At 53.5% G+C, this 16,195-nt stretch overlaps 6 protein-coding genes across 6 annotated transcripts; 3 read left to right on the forward strand and 3 right to left on the reverse strand.

Annotated features, from left to right (window-relative positions):
* Positions 1-981: 981 nt before the first annotated feature.
* COL26b_003585 (uncharacterized protein) lies at positions 982-2,257 on the forward strand (the record flags this gene model as incomplete). The annotated part of the gene is made up of 8 exons (XM_053176480.1): positions 982-1,033; positions 1,090-1,112; positions 1,168-1,186; positions 1,243-1,362; positions 1,418-1,440; positions 1,488-1,525; positions 1,582-2,139; positions 2,200-2,257. 8 exons carry the CDS (start codon positions 982-984, stop codon positions 2,255-2,257), a joined length of 891 nt encoding a protein of 296 aa, XP_053039567.1.
* Positions 2,258-4,816: 2,559 nt separating this feature from the next.
* COL26b_003586 (uncharacterized protein) lies at positions 4,817-6,148 on the reverse strand (the record flags this gene model as incomplete). The annotated part of the gene is made up of 1 exon (XM_053176481.1): positions 4,817-6,148. The coding sequence occupies one exon, from the start codon at positions 6,146-6,148 to the stop codon at positions 4,817-4,819; it is 1,332 nt and encodes a 443-aa protein (XP_053039568.1).
* A 943-nt stretch (positions 6,149-7,091) lies between these two features.
* On the reverse strand, positions 7,092-9,102 carry COL26b_003587 (uncharacterized protein; the record flags this gene model as incomplete). Its single annotated transcript, XM_053176482.1, has 3 exons — positions 7,092-8,030; positions 8,079-8,905; positions 8,964-9,102. The coding sequence occupies 3 exons, from the start codon at positions 9,100-9,102 to the stop codon at positions 7,092-7,094; spliced, it is 1,905 nt and encodes a 634-aa protein (XP_053039569.1).
* A 447-nt stretch (positions 9,103-9,549) lies between these two features.
* Positions 9,550-10,408, forward strand: COL26b_003588 (uncharacterized protein; the record flags this gene model as incomplete). The annotated part of the gene is made up of 2 exons (XM_053176483.1): positions 9,550-9,834; positions 9,887-10,408. The coding sequence occupies 2 exons, from the start codon at positions 9,550-9,552 to the stop codon at positions 10,406-10,408; spliced, it is 807 nt and encodes a 268-aa protein (XP_053039570.1).
* Positions 10,409-12,205: 1,797 nt separating this feature from the next.
* On the forward strand, positions 12,206-14,011 carry ALG11 (asparagine-linked glycosylation protein; the record flags this gene model as incomplete). Its single annotated transcript, XM_053176484.1, has 4 exons — positions 12,206-12,561; positions 12,611-12,746; positions 12,799-13,786; positions 13,836-14,011. 4 exons carry the CDS (start codon positions 12,206-12,208, stop codon positions 14,009-14,011), a joined length of 1,656 nt encoding a protein of 551 aa, XP_053039571.1.
* A 130-nt stretch (positions 14,012-14,141) lies between these two features.
* On the reverse strand, positions 14,142-16,186 carry COL26b_003590 (uncharacterized protein; the record flags this gene model as incomplete). Its single annotated transcript, XM_053176485.1, has 7 exons — positions 14,142-14,604; positions 14,658-15,251; positions 15,299-15,347; positions 15,407-15,566; positions 15,617-15,880; positions 15,936-16,114; positions 16,183-16,186. 7 exons carry the CDS (start codon positions 16,184-16,186, stop codon positions 14,142-14,144), a joined length of 1,713 nt encoding a protein of 570 aa, XP_053039572.1.
* Between the last annotated feature and the right edge of the window lie 9 nt (positions 16,187-16,195).

Consider the following 16,195-nt stretch of genomic DNA (forward strand, 5'->3'; position numbering starts at 1 on the left):
TAGAGTTTCATAGAAGGAAGAGAATTCTGCGCCTGACAGTAACACTGATTCCTGTACTGACAACATTTATGGATTTCGCCCGTTCGAATGGCGAGGTTCGTCAAAGCGGAAGTCTTGCTGGTGAGCTCTGATCATATACAGAGAATTCTTTTTGAACAACAATTAGGAACTCCATAGATAATAACAGAGAGTGAGAGTTCGTATGCAAATGATTTCTCGACGTTTGCATCGCGTTCACGCCTAGTTAGAGTGACCAACGAAGAGGTTCCCATACATGGTTAGGATCGATGGAGATTGGGTTATAATTGGAGAAAGCATTACAGACCATGCCCCCTCTGGAAGGTCAGATTGGCCAAAGGCTGCTGCGTTCAAAGCCAACCGCGGTCTGTTGAGCAGGGAGGGACACATAGGGGGTCCAAGTTGACGAAATCAGCTGGAACTCCGGTTTAAAAGAGGCCATTAAACCGTCAGCATATGCAGGTTTGAGTAGGATTCAGCAGTCCAGTCCAATCGGGTCTTGACAAACTGCATCTGAAGAACCAACTGAGCGGGGTGCCAACAAGTGGGCTGGGATGTTCACGACCAGGGGGTTGTTGGCCCATCAGTTTCCCGAGGTGTCCAAACCACATTTAATCCCCGTTCATTCCCGCCCACCATTTGGCATTTCCCAAAACCTTTCATCTTTTCCCCCCTGGAACTCGACTTGGAAAAAGAGTGTGCTGCTTAGCAGAAATGGCGGAACACGCCCCTCAACCCCCGGTTGCTGTGAGTCCAATGTGCTCTACATCGCAATTGCGGTGTATATCATACTACATGGGGCAGAATTAACTTATGTAAAAAAGGCGCCTCAAGTCGAAGATGACGCCGTGTCTATAACGCCTGAGGTTAGCCATCCACATGCCTGTCTGAGGTGGGCTTGAGTCCTCAACTAACATTTCGAAGTCCGTGGCATCGTCGAAGGCTTCCTTGAGGTCTAGCATCATGGAATTTCGAAAGGAGAATGGCCGCACCTACCACAGGCTGAGTGACGGAAGTGAGTTGGAAGCCGAAAGTGGTGTAACGAATCTCTTGCTAACAACACCACCACAGAGTATTTTGGACCGAATGATGAGGTAGGGCCCGGCTTTGATTTTTTTCTAGAGTGAAATCTAACGTCACTTGACGCAGACGGAGCAAGATCGCCTGGGTACGTCTAGCCAAAACCAAAACGATAGCGTGCGACTGACGATGAATACATCGTAGACCATGCTCATGAATTGTGGGTGAGGACGTGGGACGGCCTGTGTATCAGCCCCAAGAAGTACGGTGCGAACCGTGTCCTGGACGTTGGAACTGGAACCGGCATATGGTCCATAGACTATGGTATGGTGGAAAGCACTTCGGTTTCTTTGAGAATTCTGAGCTAATCAAACCGTAGCGGACGAACATCCCGAGGCAACCGTAGGTCACTGAGTGAACCTGGTCTAAATTGGGCTAAGCAATCACAGGTTATTGGGGTTGATTTGAGTCCGATCCAGCCTGACTTGTGAGTTCATTATGACTTCCACCCAGCCACAAGAGATAACTGACCTAAGCTACCAGCGTCCCGCCAAACTGTTACTTTGAGGTGGACGATGTCGACAAGCCGTGGATATTCTCGCAGCCGTTTGACTTTATATTTGTCAGGGCTATGGTCGGGAGCTTCCGCAGCTGGCCTAAATTCCTCTCTCAAGCCTACGACAACCTCGAGCCTGGTGGATACATCGAATTACACGATAACAACTTCCCAGCGATATGTGGAGATGGCACAATGACGGAGGACTCATATATTTTGCAGTGGACGCAGAACGTCGTGAAAGCCACCGATGCCGCCGGGCAGCCCATTACGACGGCACCAAGCTTCAAGAGGCTGCTTCAAGAGGCAGGCTTCGTGGACGTTCAGGAACGCACGGAGTACTGGCCCGTCGGTACTTGGGCCGCTGACCCCCGTCAAAAGGACATTGGCTTGTGGTGCGCTGAGAGCATGACGAAAGGCATCGAATCCATCTGCATGGCTCTGTTTACTCGCATGCTTGACTGGACCAAGGAGGAAGTGTTGGTATTTTGCGCGCATGTGCGGGATGAGATGAAGAAGGGCAAAGTTCACGCCTACTTCCTAGTGTAAGCGATTTATATCTCTATAGCTCTAGGGGTTGAAAGATTTACTAACAAATGGTTCAGGTATTCCGTTTGGGGCCAGAAACCTGAGAAGGAAGCTTCCGAGCCGCCTGAGGCATAGGTGACTCTTGACATAAGGAACCGTTTCCATTCGTCTAGATAGATTGATCCAAGAGACTTTTCATCTGCAGAGCACATTCTCTCATTGAAAATAGCCTGAAAGTTTCCCCAAAGACCCTTAGCCCGATTCCGCCGCTCGCGCTAGGTACCCACCATGATTTTCAAGACCGGGCCGGTCCGGCCCCACCGACTCGGAGAGTAAGATGCACAAATGCAGGAAACCCGAGTCGAAAGGGATCTAGCAATCTTTATTCCTTTAATCTGAAGTCTGTTCTATGCCGCAAAGACATAATGCTGGGAGTGACCATTCTCGACGCGGATGGCAGATATTTGCCGCGCCACAGCTATCCATCATATTAGCGACAAAGACGGAATCAAGCAGATGGCTGCATGTATTCCTGGAATAGTCAACGTTAGACCACGACCGTTGAACGACTGAAAAAGGTCGACCCAAATGGACCATGCGAGCTGGTTATTTGGCGGTAAGCCCTTGTCGGATCTGCTTGTGACATGAGTGGCATTGAGACCTGGGGGAAGCTCAACTACCCCAAATTTCTGACGGGCGAACCACACAAATATAGCGAACTGGAGGCGCGACGAATCCTGCTTTGTCGGCTGCACCCGTCCCCCAAAGAACGAATGACTTGACGAAAAGACCAACCACGGCGAAATATGCGTACATGTCGTCCAATTGAACCTGATATCTCGACGCTGTGGAGGAGGCGTCCTGCTGCCTCGTTTGCCTCATGGCTAACCTCAACTATCAAAGCTTCAACTGTGTTCACGACCTGCTTTCAGATCATTGGCCAAATTTATCCACTCTCTGACGCATGGCATATACTTGCATCAGTCGTGTGCTTGACTTATCTGCCCGAACTCGGCGGAGGTAGAAGTAGTACTTGAACGCCATACAACAATGGCAGGGAACTGCAGATGCAACGAAGTAGCTGCTGGCATGCTCGTCAACTTTCAGGCAGCAGATTGTTCAAGTGATGCTGCCGCCTCGATAGTTCCCTCCAATGGACATATTGTGGACAAAAACCTTCGTTGCGACCCTGACTCCGACAGTTTTCATATAATATGGTTCTCGACTCGATTGCGTTGGAGGAAAGTCGCCCTGTTGAATCTCAGTTTCTTTCTACCTTTTGTTATCTTTTCTAGACGCGAAACCCTTGAATAAAACCCAACATCTTCGCCAAGCCCTCGACGCTAGTTTCATATCGCTGTTGCACAGGCACGCCACGCTCAGACGGACATCAGCTCTACCAGAACATTAGTGAACGGGTACGTAGTCTTAGCACACGGAATCACATACCATATTGATTGTAATACATTACGACTTGTATTTCACATTGAATCAGCGGAGCGTTGCTTTTATAGACCATAGTAGCAAGTATTTGGACTGACATGGACTGTAATCCAGTGAAAACCCAGCCAACATCATCGGTTCCGACGTTGACGCCTCCAAGTCGCAAGAGAAACAACGCGTCGCCTCCTTCTTGGCCGATAGGAATGGTCCCGTCCCTCTTTTCAGCCAGACCAAAGCCTCCATTAGTCAGCGTATTGACCATAGAACCAAGATCATACACGAAGCCATCTCCAAGGTGAAGAAGTGAAAGCGATGTGTGAGGGTTGGACCTCTCTCGCTGCACGTCAAAGAATGATGCTCACCCAATCAGAATCTATCAGTAAGACTAGGATTTTATGATTGGAATCATGAGATCGGCTGATAAGCAACAGATGCTGACCTACAACGCCTCTGATGGCTAGGTGTGTCAGCTCAGCTACCTAATACGGCTTCCGTAATTATTCGGCCCCGCTCGGATCCGATCCATACACCGTCTCGGGTCCGCTCCGGCCGGGGTCACCGGCTGACACCCGAGTTTCGTTGTCTACATGTGCTCCAGGCACCGGAAAAACAGACAAAAACACCGAAAACAAAGGCACAATGCCAGTGAGAGAGACTCTAGCGGGGCCAGCCGTCGCTTTCGCCGAGGATATTCCTCTACTAGCACTGCCGAACATAGCGGCCGCAACTAAAGAGTTGGCTGAGTGCAGGCCGCCCGTTCGCACCATGCAATGATGCAACAGGTGCAATAAGGCAACCAGCTTGCACCCCTCTTTATCACCCACGATTCCCCTTCTCACCCAAATTGCGAATCCCCTTCCACCTCCTTTTCCTTCGAAACATGTCGTCACTCTTTGGATCTTACAAGCCACGTTTTCCCGGAGATTTCCACAATAGCTTCCTCTCGGCTGAAGCCACGTCGGCGGGTTGCTACTGGCGACGAGCCTGTCAAAGTAACTCCTATTTTAGGACGGCGCAGAGACGCATGCGGCGATCCAAGCAGCCTTTAACCGACGGATGTGCAGGTGTCACAGATGCAGCAGGCATTCAAAGGATAATATTGAGATAATCCTTTGGAGAGAAAGTGTCCAGGAACTTGTGTAATTAACGATTAAATAATACATGTGGCTGCCCGTGCCCCAGAACGCCGTGGATATCATGCTAAACCCAATGCCTAGTGTCATTCAATCGTGATAGTACAGGTTTTGACTGCTATGTTGTTTCCCTCAGGGTTAACACGTACGGCAAATCGGTCGAGTCTGTTCGGGTTGCCAGTCGGATGACTGAGCCCGATGCCGAGCTTCCGGATGCCCTTGATCTCATACTGGCGCTAGATGAGAAGTGACTAGGTCCGTACGCCGGCCGAGACTGAGCAAAGCTGTTTAAGCTCGATGATCTGGATATTGCACCGCCTAGGGTACCTATATTTGGTGTTGCAGGTGCTGTACGGTATTGAAGCCAAGTATGTGCTGAAGAGTTGCGCGCATCCATCTGCGGCACCCTCTTCTTTTGAAAGGAGCCTTGTGTGCTCTGCGTTGCGGAACGGGACAGGGTGCTTCGAGGCGTAGTCGGGTTTGTGCCCATGGGCGCGTCGTTATCGATATCGCTCTCTTCGCTGGGCTCATCCGCAAAGCCTAACATGGTTGGATCTAGAGGTCGCATGCCTCGGAGGATAGCGGCAAATAAGTGCATTAACTCGCGAAACCGTGCATTCGATATTGGCCGGGTGGAGAATCGCGCATATTCATAAGCGGCCAGGAAGTCTGCGGTCGTCGCGTTAAGCGAAATGACACCCAGCTCAGCCAGGTGTCCGAAGTAATCGCGCAACCCCATTTGCAGAGGTCGCTGCAGAAGTGCTACGGCATCGGGATCGAGCAACGGGGGGATAGTCGAGGATTTTGGATCGGGGGGCGCAGACGTAAGCGCCTTCGCCTCGATGAGGTTCGGTAGTTCGGAGAGGACGGTGCTGTATTGTAGATCGGGAAGATCGAGGGAGTTGGGAGACGACCAGCCGTAGTGTTCGATTTCGCCCCAGACTGGTCGTCGAGGAGGCAGTGCTATGCCTGTGTCCTTCTCTGTCGTGGCGGGTTTCTTCAGACTCACGAGTTGAAACCTTCTCTTGCCTTCGCTGCCTCCGCTGTAGGTTTTCTCTGCAACCGTTTCATCGGCCTCGCTGCCCAGCGCATTGGTCTCGACTCGGGGTCTCGCATCGTAGGCGATTGCTGCGCTGCGTTTGAGGTCCGCTGTGATCATTTCGTGAACCTTCTTGTTCACGTCGCCCCTTTCGATGGGGACCCATGGTTTCGGTATCGATGCGAGGATGGTCTTGTTCAGATACAACCGCGTCGCATAGATGAAGGATACGATGAGAAGGACGAGAGTGAGGGTCGCGGCGATGATCCATATGTTGTATGGTTGGTTGTTGGAGTAAGCCTGGTATATAGTGTCGCCCGGGGTGACGAGGAGGAGGGCGGCGAGGAGGAAGCATAGGACGAAGTAGAAGCTGCCGTAAATAAAACGGAAAATTGCGCGTGGAGAGAACATCGGGAATGGTGTGATAGGTGCGACTCGAGGGAATCAACCCGGGAGGTGACGAGTTTTCTGGACAGAGATCATGGACTGTCGGGTCAGTGCATGAGGTAATGGTGCAAATCGGAAAAGCATGGCTGGGTGAATATGCGCCGATGCGAATAGTGTCGATAATGGTGGCGTGAATGGTCAGAAGAAGAGGGACGTAGAAGGCTAAACATTACATAGGGAACGGAAGAAGGAAGGGGAAAGGTTTGAGGGAACGAGTGTGAGATTGGAGGTTGGTTAAGATGGCGGGAGGTTTCGCCGCACGTAGCGTGATGGTGACGACCTGAACCGGGAACCGCGAAAGACAGGCGAGCGCGGGAGAGGCTGGGTCATTTTGTTTTATTTCGCTGCGGTCCACTGCTCATCCCCCCCAAATTCAAAAGCTCAGGTGGGGGTTCCAATGGGGACCCTTGTAGCTTCCAGCTTTCAGGCTTTCCAATTCAAGATTCGGCCTAGCGGCCCAGGCGGGTGAGCGGCCAACGGGCACTAGCCATCCACATTCCAACCCGGTCTCGCAGGATCACAATGGGCTGGGCTGCCGGACTTGGGGGAATTCTCGGTAGCACCACCTCATTTTCTCGTTACCGCTGCTCTGTGGACACGAGAAGGTATGACTAGCGTCTAGAAGGTGTCTTACATGTGCGACTGCGCCCAATCGCCGGCATCCAATCGTCTTGTGTCCATTCTGCTTCTGATCCAGACCGGACGGACTCATGCAATTACATGTGATAGACTTTGGGGCTTGCAATCGGTATTGTGTTTTACTTTCTTTAATTGTGTGGTACTACGCACACTTCATTATGCATGCGAATATCTTTTTCGTCCGCCTCGCCCCCCCATGCGCCCTTCACCGACTGCTCAATCTACTGATCCCTCTGCACCAAGCACGCACCTGCGACATGGCCCGTCCCTACTGGGCCTGTTGCATCTCAGGGAGCAATGGTCTGTCCTCCTCGGTGGGAGATGCTTCGGTTGAAGCTTCCTTGGCTAGTCTGATATCCGTGCGACTTAATCTCAAGTCGCTCGTGTAAGGCTCAAACTCTGCCACAACCTGCGCAAGGCCCGTCTTCAGCGCAGACAACACTCCATCCACCTCCGGCGTGGCCCTGCTTCCGTGGATATCCGTCCAGTGAACTGGGAAGTTGGCCTTGAACGCCTCAATCTTGTTAATGATAACGGTGAAGTTTCGGATGACGGACGCGACGTCTCTGTGGACGTTACCAAACTTGTCCTCCTGGATGCTGTTCACCAAGAACAAGCTGAGCACATCAATGGCGTTGATGTACTGGCTCAGCTCCGAGTACGGGGATCCCAGAATTACAGCAGTGAGGCGGTTGCGGAACTCTTGGCGGAAGATCCAGCCCATATATTCGTTACCCACGATCGTCAGTGCCCAAGTCTGGATCTGGGTTCTCAACTGAGGGGAGGACAGAGCCTCTTGCTGCTCCTTGCTCAGGACCTTGTCCCGCGCACCCCGAAGCGTTTTCTTTGCCAGAGGGCTGAGCTGCGAGACGGGAGAGTGACCAGGGTGTCGTCCAACCGACGTAAGGGCCTTTTCCACTTCGCCGCGCATGCTCTTGTTCGCTGGCTTGCTCTGGAAGATCGGATCCTCCTTCAGAGGTGCCGAAGAACGAGCCCGCACCTGCTCGGGCTCGACGGGAGGAGCAGGCGCTGCTGGAGGCTTTCCATACTCATCAATTCTCTTTTCAATGCTCTTTACCACCTCAAGGCAGAGCACAAAAACTTGCGACCACATGGAACCGTCTTTTCGATCAATATCCTCGTAGATAGCTTTCCGTCTGACATCATCGCTTCGGGCAATGTGTGCAAGTTCCCACAGAGCAAAACACTGTGGACGTCAGTTGGATTTTTGTCAGAACGGCAGCAGATGACTTACCCGAATTTGCGACTTTTTGCTCTTGAGTCCATTCAGCAGGCTCCCATTGGGATCCTTGGACTCGCTAGTAAGGGGCTTGCCGTTCTTCAGCGGCTCTTTAACCATGAAAGTCGAAAAAGCATGATTCGCCGTCTTCCATGCGCTGGAAATGAGGAAGCCTGCAATAAAGCAGCGAACGAAGAGGTGGATGTCGACTGGCTGACTAGGAGGCAGCATGTTCGTCTTGGGGAGGTTGTAGAAGGGACGCAGGAAGAATAGCGCCCATCCCCAGGCCCATGATCGCAGGAGGAAGAAATAGACAACGGATGTGACGAGAATATTGGCAAAAGCTCTGGAGCCTGCCTGGGCCAGAATCGCTGGGATCTCTCCGACAACATTCTTCAAGGTAGCGGAGCTATCCCCCGAGCTCTTCGCCTCACCGTTCTTCGACCTCGAGACGTTGATCAGGATTTTGTCATCATCCTGGTAGAAGTGGAAAAGCGCCTGCACGGCAGCGCTGATGCCCATATAGCAAAAGAAGAAAATCGTCCTCTCGTTCGCTCGCGCGCGGTCGCCGCTGTAGTATGTTACCACCCCCAGATTCGCGGTCTCTGGAAGCGCCCACAGGTATATGTAGGAGAAGAGTGTGCTCGAAAAGCTGTAGAACATCCATGTCTCGATGGTCTGGAGACTGAAGAAGAACTTGGTAAACGCGTCGAAGGTCGAATTAGCAGCGCGGACGCCGACGTGGTATTGGGAGATGCGCAGGACCAGTATCGCCAGTCCACAGATGAAGATGAAGAGGGTACGAATGCCAGCGGGGCCAATGGGAAACCATGTCCAAAAGTCTAGCAAAGGTCAGTCGGGAGCTTCGCTCGTAGGTAGGCGTCGTGAGCGGCAACTCACAAGAGCTCCAGCCGGACAGAATGATGGCCTGGAAGTAAGAAAGGGCGAGCAAAATGGTAGCCGTGGAAGAAAACCGTCTATGCAGTGCAGGCTGCAGAAAGTCCTTATAAGGCGCCCTTCTGACTGTTGCCGGTGCCATGCTGACAGCGCATGGTCGATTGACCGTGTTTTTTGGGGAGAAGTTGGCGAGGCTGCACTCGAGCTGCTCGTGCCGGGATCTGGAAGTAAGTAAATAATGCAAAAATCTCCCACGCAACAACACTGCAGCTAGGTAAGGTACGGGTCAAGCTTTCAGGGCGCCTGGGCCCACCGACGAAGCCACCTGCAGACTGAGGTAAGCCACGACATATCACGTGCAGATAAGATAATCAGGCACCATCAATGCGAACGTGACGTGATTGGATGACGGCAGGCACTTACGTAGGTTCCAGCCACAGCTAACGACGACATCTAGCTCCCGGCATTGCATCACGAGCCCGCGTTTCTCCAACAATACAAGATATTGGTATCGTCCAAATTGATCCATCGTCGCACGATACGACTTCACTCTTTTGATACCCATCGCTTCTGTTTTTCATCTCGGAACATGTCTTATGATCAACTCTCCTCGCTCGAAGCGGGCCGATCAGGTCGCCAGGGCAATTACTCCGACGACCCCGAGTTCAAGCAGCTCCAATCGCAGCTGACGAACAAGATCTTCAACCTGCGGCGCAACATCCAGCAGCTGACGTCTGATGTCAATATTCTCGGCACGAAGCGCGACACCGCTCGAGTGAGAGAAAGAGTTCATGATCACCTAGATAAGACACGGGACCTATGCAAGGAGATTGGAGATGGAGTGAAGAAGCTACAGACCTGGGACGACTTGACGGTATATTGTGGCGCGCAGAGGATGCATGTTCTCCCGCTGACTTTCATTTTAGAAACAACAAAAGTATGACCAATCTAGGGTCTCGACGGACTTCCAGAATGCCCTCCAAGAATTCCAAGACATCCAGCGCAAGGCCCTTGAGAAGCAGCGTGCATCGGTCACAGCTGCGCGCGCGGCGCAAGACGGAGAGGGAGCAGACGCCTCGGCTGGCACCGAAGACCGTCTCGAGCAACAGCAGCAGCAGGAAGCCATCCGATTAGCATCTCAGGACGAGGTGGACTTCCAGGAGGCGCTCATCATCGAGCGCGAGGAGGAGATCCGCAACATTGAGCAAGGTGTTGGCGACTTGAATGTTCTATTCAGACAGGTGGCGCAGATTGTATCCGAGCAGGGCGAACAGCTGACGTCGATCGCGGACAACGTGGAAGATGTGCGAGACGACACCCGAGGCGCCCAGGTTGAGCTCCGACAGGCGGCAAGACATCAAAAGGCTGCGCGCAACAAGGGCTGCTGCCTCTTACTGATTCTGGCTGTCATCCTCACCATCGTTCTTCTCGCCGTTTTCCTTGACTAGTGTCGGGACAGTTTGTGCGCTTTCATTTCTGTATGTTGGTTTATTCAGGGCGTTATGGGCGTATGGCCTTTTGTTTGTACACTATCGTCAGTCCTTAGTGCGGCCACCGAAACAATGTTTCCAAAGTTCCTCCGCGTTTCAACTAGGTCCTATCTATTTCATCTTTAAAAACATCGGCTCAAAGTTCCGGCAAGGGACGACCTTGTTCTCCCGGATTGCCTTCTCGGGCGAACCGGTGAATAGTTGGGCGAACCATCTAAGCGCATGCCCAGCCCAAAACGACGAGATCCAATACCAAAACAAGCCCACCGGCAGTTGGCAGAGTGTGAACGGTGCGACTGCGCCGACGAGAAGTGCCGCTCTGCTAAGTCGGACTCTCCATCTCGTGCTCGGAGGTAGGAGTTTGAGGTCGGTGGATAAGCCAAAGACCAGTCGCTTCATCTCGTTGCCTTGCGGCCAGAAAGACGTGACCATTGTCGCAGCGAGCAGCGAAGGCCAAAGAAGCAAGGGATCGGAGCGAGCTGCGATGTCGCATAATAGCTCCCCGGGCGCGTAGTAAACACCCGTGTCCAAGGCTGTAGCAGCAGATTGAATACCATCAGAAGCCGCCGACAGAGCTGCTGCTGTCTGGTCTGAGATGATAGCTGCTCCCTCGCCATCGGACTGTGTTGCTTCTCTGTAGCTGCCGGTGATGAGTGAAAGCAGACCACCGTTGGCGCCGCATACCCGTCTGATGGCTTCGGTGTTGACTAGCCAGAATGGTATGGTGAGCATTGGTGCAAGGTTCTTCCATTCTTGCACACCCCGTTCCCTGTATATTCTTTTCCTTTCCCTGGCCACGTCGAGGACCTTTTGAATTCTGGTTGGAGAGCGGACTGTGTGGTTCCAGGCCTGCACCAAAGGATTCAATTTCGATTGGCGTACTGAAATTCTTGTTGAGTAGATGGTCAACGGCACTCGGAGTGCCGCGGGGATTAATGCCAGTCCGAATATGGCTGTTAGCCAGTCTAGACCGGCGAGGTGCAATGAGACCATGTGATCCTGAGCGAGTTGGATACAGCTCTCTACCGTCTGAATGTGGAGACGCCTGGTGCCAATTTTGTGCTGAGTGAAGCGCTGCGTATTATTGGCGAGGCCTGGTCGGAAACAAGTGTGAAATGGTTTTGTAGAGCAGCCGGCTGGCAGGCGCCATGTGGGCGCCGAGATATGACGCGCGCCTCTTAGAGAAGCCATCGTGGTTTGACCTCTGATCCGTCAATGTCGTCAAGAGGCGTTGGGCGCGACAGGAGTGAGCTGTCGGAGAGACCAGACAGGCACGAAGGCTGGTGCGGTGCCGGGAGGGATTGGGCGAGGCTTGAGACTGAGAGAGAGTGAAGCAAATCAGTTACGTACCTCCTCAGTACTGCTCAATTTCGTGCGCCGCCGGCTGGTTGGCCAATTCCAGTTTGGCGCCCTCAGCCCAGCTAGTGCACTGTATCGGGACGGAAAAGACCTGGACCCTTGCGGGGTTCCACTGTGAGGTACCTACCTTACACGCGGGAAGGTGTGCCGCCCCTCATGTGCAGCGCTGCAGCTCCCCCCGCCCCATTTCTAGCTTGCAGTACAACCTGGCCATTTCAAGTCCCATCCCATCTTGTCTCTTGAACATCCCACCAACGTCAACGGGCATGCTGATGCTGCTGGACTTCACCGCAGCGCCTTTCGCCCTCGACTGCCTTTTGGTACAAACAAACTCCGGTCACGACGCAGCATAGCAAGCTCAATCCCTGTCCACTCTCACCCTCTTGGTCGACTCCGATGCCAGAAACCTGCTCAGCGCCGTCTGGGCAGAAGCCCTTCTCGTTCGGCCTCGATCCGTGGACCCTCGCCTACGTTGTTGTGCCGATCATCGCCATCACCCCGCTTGCGACCTACATCATGATTCCTATGCTGATGCGAGGCATCGGCTCGCTGTTGGGCTGGTATTTGCGCAAGAAGACGGAGGGGAGACGGGCCCAGCTTCTCGAGCTTATGACTGCCGAGCAGCAGGCTTTCTCCCAAGCTCGATCGGTATCCAATAAGACCAATGTGCAGGCACAATCATCTGGAAGCTCTGCTGGAGGAGAAAAGGACGCCAACTGGACCGGGATAGTCGGCTTTTTCCATCCTTTTTGGTGCGTCGACCTTGGAAGAAAGTGAAAGGCGGCGACTAACAAGACGCAGCAACGCTGGAGGCGGCGGAGAGCGAGTCCTCTGGGCCGCGATCAAGACCACCCAGGAAAGATACCCGAACGCTCTCTGCGTCGTCTACACTGGCGACCACGAAATGAATAAGCAGTCCATGCTCGCGCGTGTCAAGGTTTGTGCCTCCAATATCCATCCCCTCTTTCCGCACTCACACAGTGTCTCAGACTCGGTTCAACATCGACCTCCACTCCCCGACCATCAACTTCTGCTACCTGAGCACGAGACACCTCGTCCTGGCCTCGACGTGGCCTCACTTCACGCTCCTTGGCCAGTCATTGGGCTCAATGATCCTGGCGTGGGACGCCTTTCAGCTGTTGGTTCCCGATATCTTCATTGACACCATGGGCTACGCTTTCGCTCTGGGATTGTGCAAGCTCCTCTTCCACAAAGTACCCACCTGCGCATACGTGCACTACCCGACTATTTCGACCGATATGCTGGAATCACTCGACCCCAAATCTACAACCGGAACGCAAGGTGTCAACGCCGGCAAAGGCGTTGGCCTGCGGGGCACGGTCAAAAAGACCTACTGGCGACTGTTTGCAGCGCTGTATTCCCGCGTTGGATCCACTGTTGACATTGTGATGACGAATTCGACTTGGACGCAGGGCCATGTCCAGAAGCTCTGGGGTCCGCATCGCCAGGCCAGACATCGCACCAACCCGATTGAGGTCAACTACCCCCCTTGCGCCGTTGAGGAGCTCGAGGAAGCTGTGGAGGTATCCGAAGCCAGTGAGAAGAAGCGGGAGAAGGCCATGGTCTACATTGCTCAGTTCCGCCCTGAGAAGAACCATCAACTCATCATTCAGTCCTTTGCCGAGTTTCTCAAGACTAACACAGAAGCCGCCAGGGACGCGAAGCTGGTCCTGATCGGTAGTGTTAGGGATGACCATGATTCCAAGAGGGTGTATACGCTGCGCCTCCTTGTCAATGAGCTCAATATTAAGGACAGAGTTGAGTTTCACTTGGATGCGTCCTGGCCTGAGATCTTGGACTGGCTGCGCAGGGCGTCTGTGGGCGTGAATGGCATGTGGAATGAGCACTTTGGCATTGGCGTGGTTGAGTACCAGGCTGCGGGTCTCATCTCTGTTGTTCACGACAGTGGAGGTCCCAAGCTTGATATTGTGGTCGAAGTCGATGGCCAACCTACTGGTGAGTGACTCTTTGTGACCTTTGGGTGTGCTAGCTAACAGGACTGCAGGTTTCCATGCCACCAACGTCAAAGAATTCGCAGAAGGCTACGAGAAGGCCCTTTCCATCAAGGACACGCTTCCTATCCGCCTCAGAGCACGACAGTCAGCCAAGCGATTCACCGAGACGGAATTTGATAAGAAGTGGATCGCCCAGATGGAAAAGCTCGTGGCTATGACGCCGTAAATGCATTGCTCTTAGTTGTATCTCTATATGTACCGATAGACTCGAGGATACCCCTTTCCTTCAGACACCTCAATAAACATGGAAAACGTTTCTAGAATAAGCAAACGGTCTACATCATCATGTCATGCATCTAAACAGTAAACGCGCCGCTGTTCTTCTGCCGCGGCTCGCTGGCCGCTTCAAAGACACCATCTTCAAACTTGATGCCCTGCACCGCGCTGCGGCCCTCGGGAACCCAAGTGACGACGTGGCCCTTGTCGATCATACTGGCAACGGTGTCGTTATCGAAGGGATACTCAAAGGTGACGGTGTTGGGCATGAGCTGGTCGTGTAGTCTCGGCTCGCGGAGGGCCTGCTTCATGGTCTGGCCGTGCTCGAGAACGTGCCAGGTGACCTGCGCCGTGGAGCTGATGATGCGGGAGCCGCCGGCCGCGCCGACGGTGACGTAGAGCTTTCCGTCGGGATTCTCGACGATGATGGGCGTGATGGACGAGAGGGGCCGCTTGTTTGCGCGGACAAAGTTCGCGGGGGACGGCTCGAAGCCGAAGGCGTTCCGGACGCCGGGGATGGAGAAGTCGTTCATTTCGTTGTTCCTGGGGACGTTAGTCGGAGTGAGGGCTGGAAAGGGGTCAGTGGTGGGACGTACAGTATGACTCCGGACAGCGGGTCCATGATCTGGGCGCCGAAGAGCAGGTTCACGGTGGTCGTGAGGGATGTGGCCATGCCCGACTTGTCTGCGGTCACGATGTGCGAGGTTCCGAAGCCTTCGCTGGAGTACATTCCGTGGGGGTCGTACTTTTCCACCGGCTGCGTCTGGTTGTCGAGGATGCGTGATCGCATGCTCTTGGCCGTTGCCTCGTCGATGAGAGTATCCTCGTACGGTCCGATTCCTGCTACAAAGTCTGGATCGCCGAGGAGAGAGCGTGCGCCGTAGGCAAAGCGCATAGCCTCATCGAAACGATGCACGCCGAGGGTCACGTCGTCGCTCTCCGAGGGGTCGAATTGCTCCATGATCTTGAGCGTGTTGAGGGCTACAGCACCGCTGGCGGGAGAACCGATAGATATCAGGCGGTAGCCGCGGTAGGTGATGTTCAGGGACTGGCGGGTGATGACCTTGTAGGATTGCAGGTCGTCGAGGGTCATTGTGCCGTTTGTGGCGCGGACCGTGGCGACCATCGACTTGGCGATGGGTCCGCTGTAGAAGGCTTCAGGGCCTTCCTCGGCGATCTTGGCGAGCGTACTACTCGTGTTAGATGTAGTTGGTTTCGTAGATTATGAACTACTTACGCTCCATATCTCTTGCGATAGATGGTGTCGTCGAGCTTGAGAAGCGTTCCTATCCCGCTGTTAGCTGACTGTGAACACACCATTTGAGAAGCTTCAGGCATTAGTTACCATTAGGAGCAAACTCTTCGGCCCAGACAGGATCCTCGACAAGGAAGTTCTTCTGGTTCTCGATAGCTGAAGCCATATATCTGACCAAGTCCTCCGAGACTCGGAATCCGCCCTTGGCCAACAGGGCCGCCGGAGTTACAACCGTCTTCCATGGAAGAGACTGCACATTCGTTAGGTGAAGTTTCACAGTACCACAAGAACCAAACTTACGCCGTACTTCTTGTGGATGTATTCCAAACCACGAACTTCGCTCGGCACGCCCACAGCCAGGCCTCCGTACACACTCCCCTGGACGTTACCCTTGTACATGTCCTGGAACGCAGCAGCGGGCGCCGACTCCCTGAAATCAATAGACTCATAGTTTCCGTCCGAGTCCCTGATGACAACGAAACCGCCGCCGCCGATTCCCGAGTGGTACATGCCCACAGTTCCCACGCAAAAGGTCGTGCCGACCAAGGCGTCTACGGCATTGCCCTATGAAAGCCAGTCAGCATCATCCTTCTACAAGTCTCCGGCAAACCGAACGTACGCCACGCGCGATTAGATCGCGTCCTATCCTGCTACATTCCACAGACTCGCTCGCAACGGCGCCTGTGTCACCGCCATAGGGATCAAAGACGAATTCCGGTATCGCGGCAGCCGACACAAGCCGCAACTCGACCAGAGCCAGCAAAGAGGCGTAGAAACGCCGTAATGAGAGAGATAACCCTGGTTTACATAGTCAGTACGAACATACTCCTAAAAAGTGCTGATCCCACGGGTTGGGACGAACTCACTCATGTTGGAGTG

This window comes from Colletotrichum chrysophilum (genome assembly GCF_026319265.1).
Source record: "Colletotrichum chrysophilum strain AFK26 chromosome Unknown scaffold_20, whole genome shotgun sequence".
Lineage (NCBI taxonomy): Eukaryota > Fungi > Ascomycota > Sordariomycetes > Glomerellales > Glomerellaceae > Colletotrichum > Colletotrichum chrysophilum.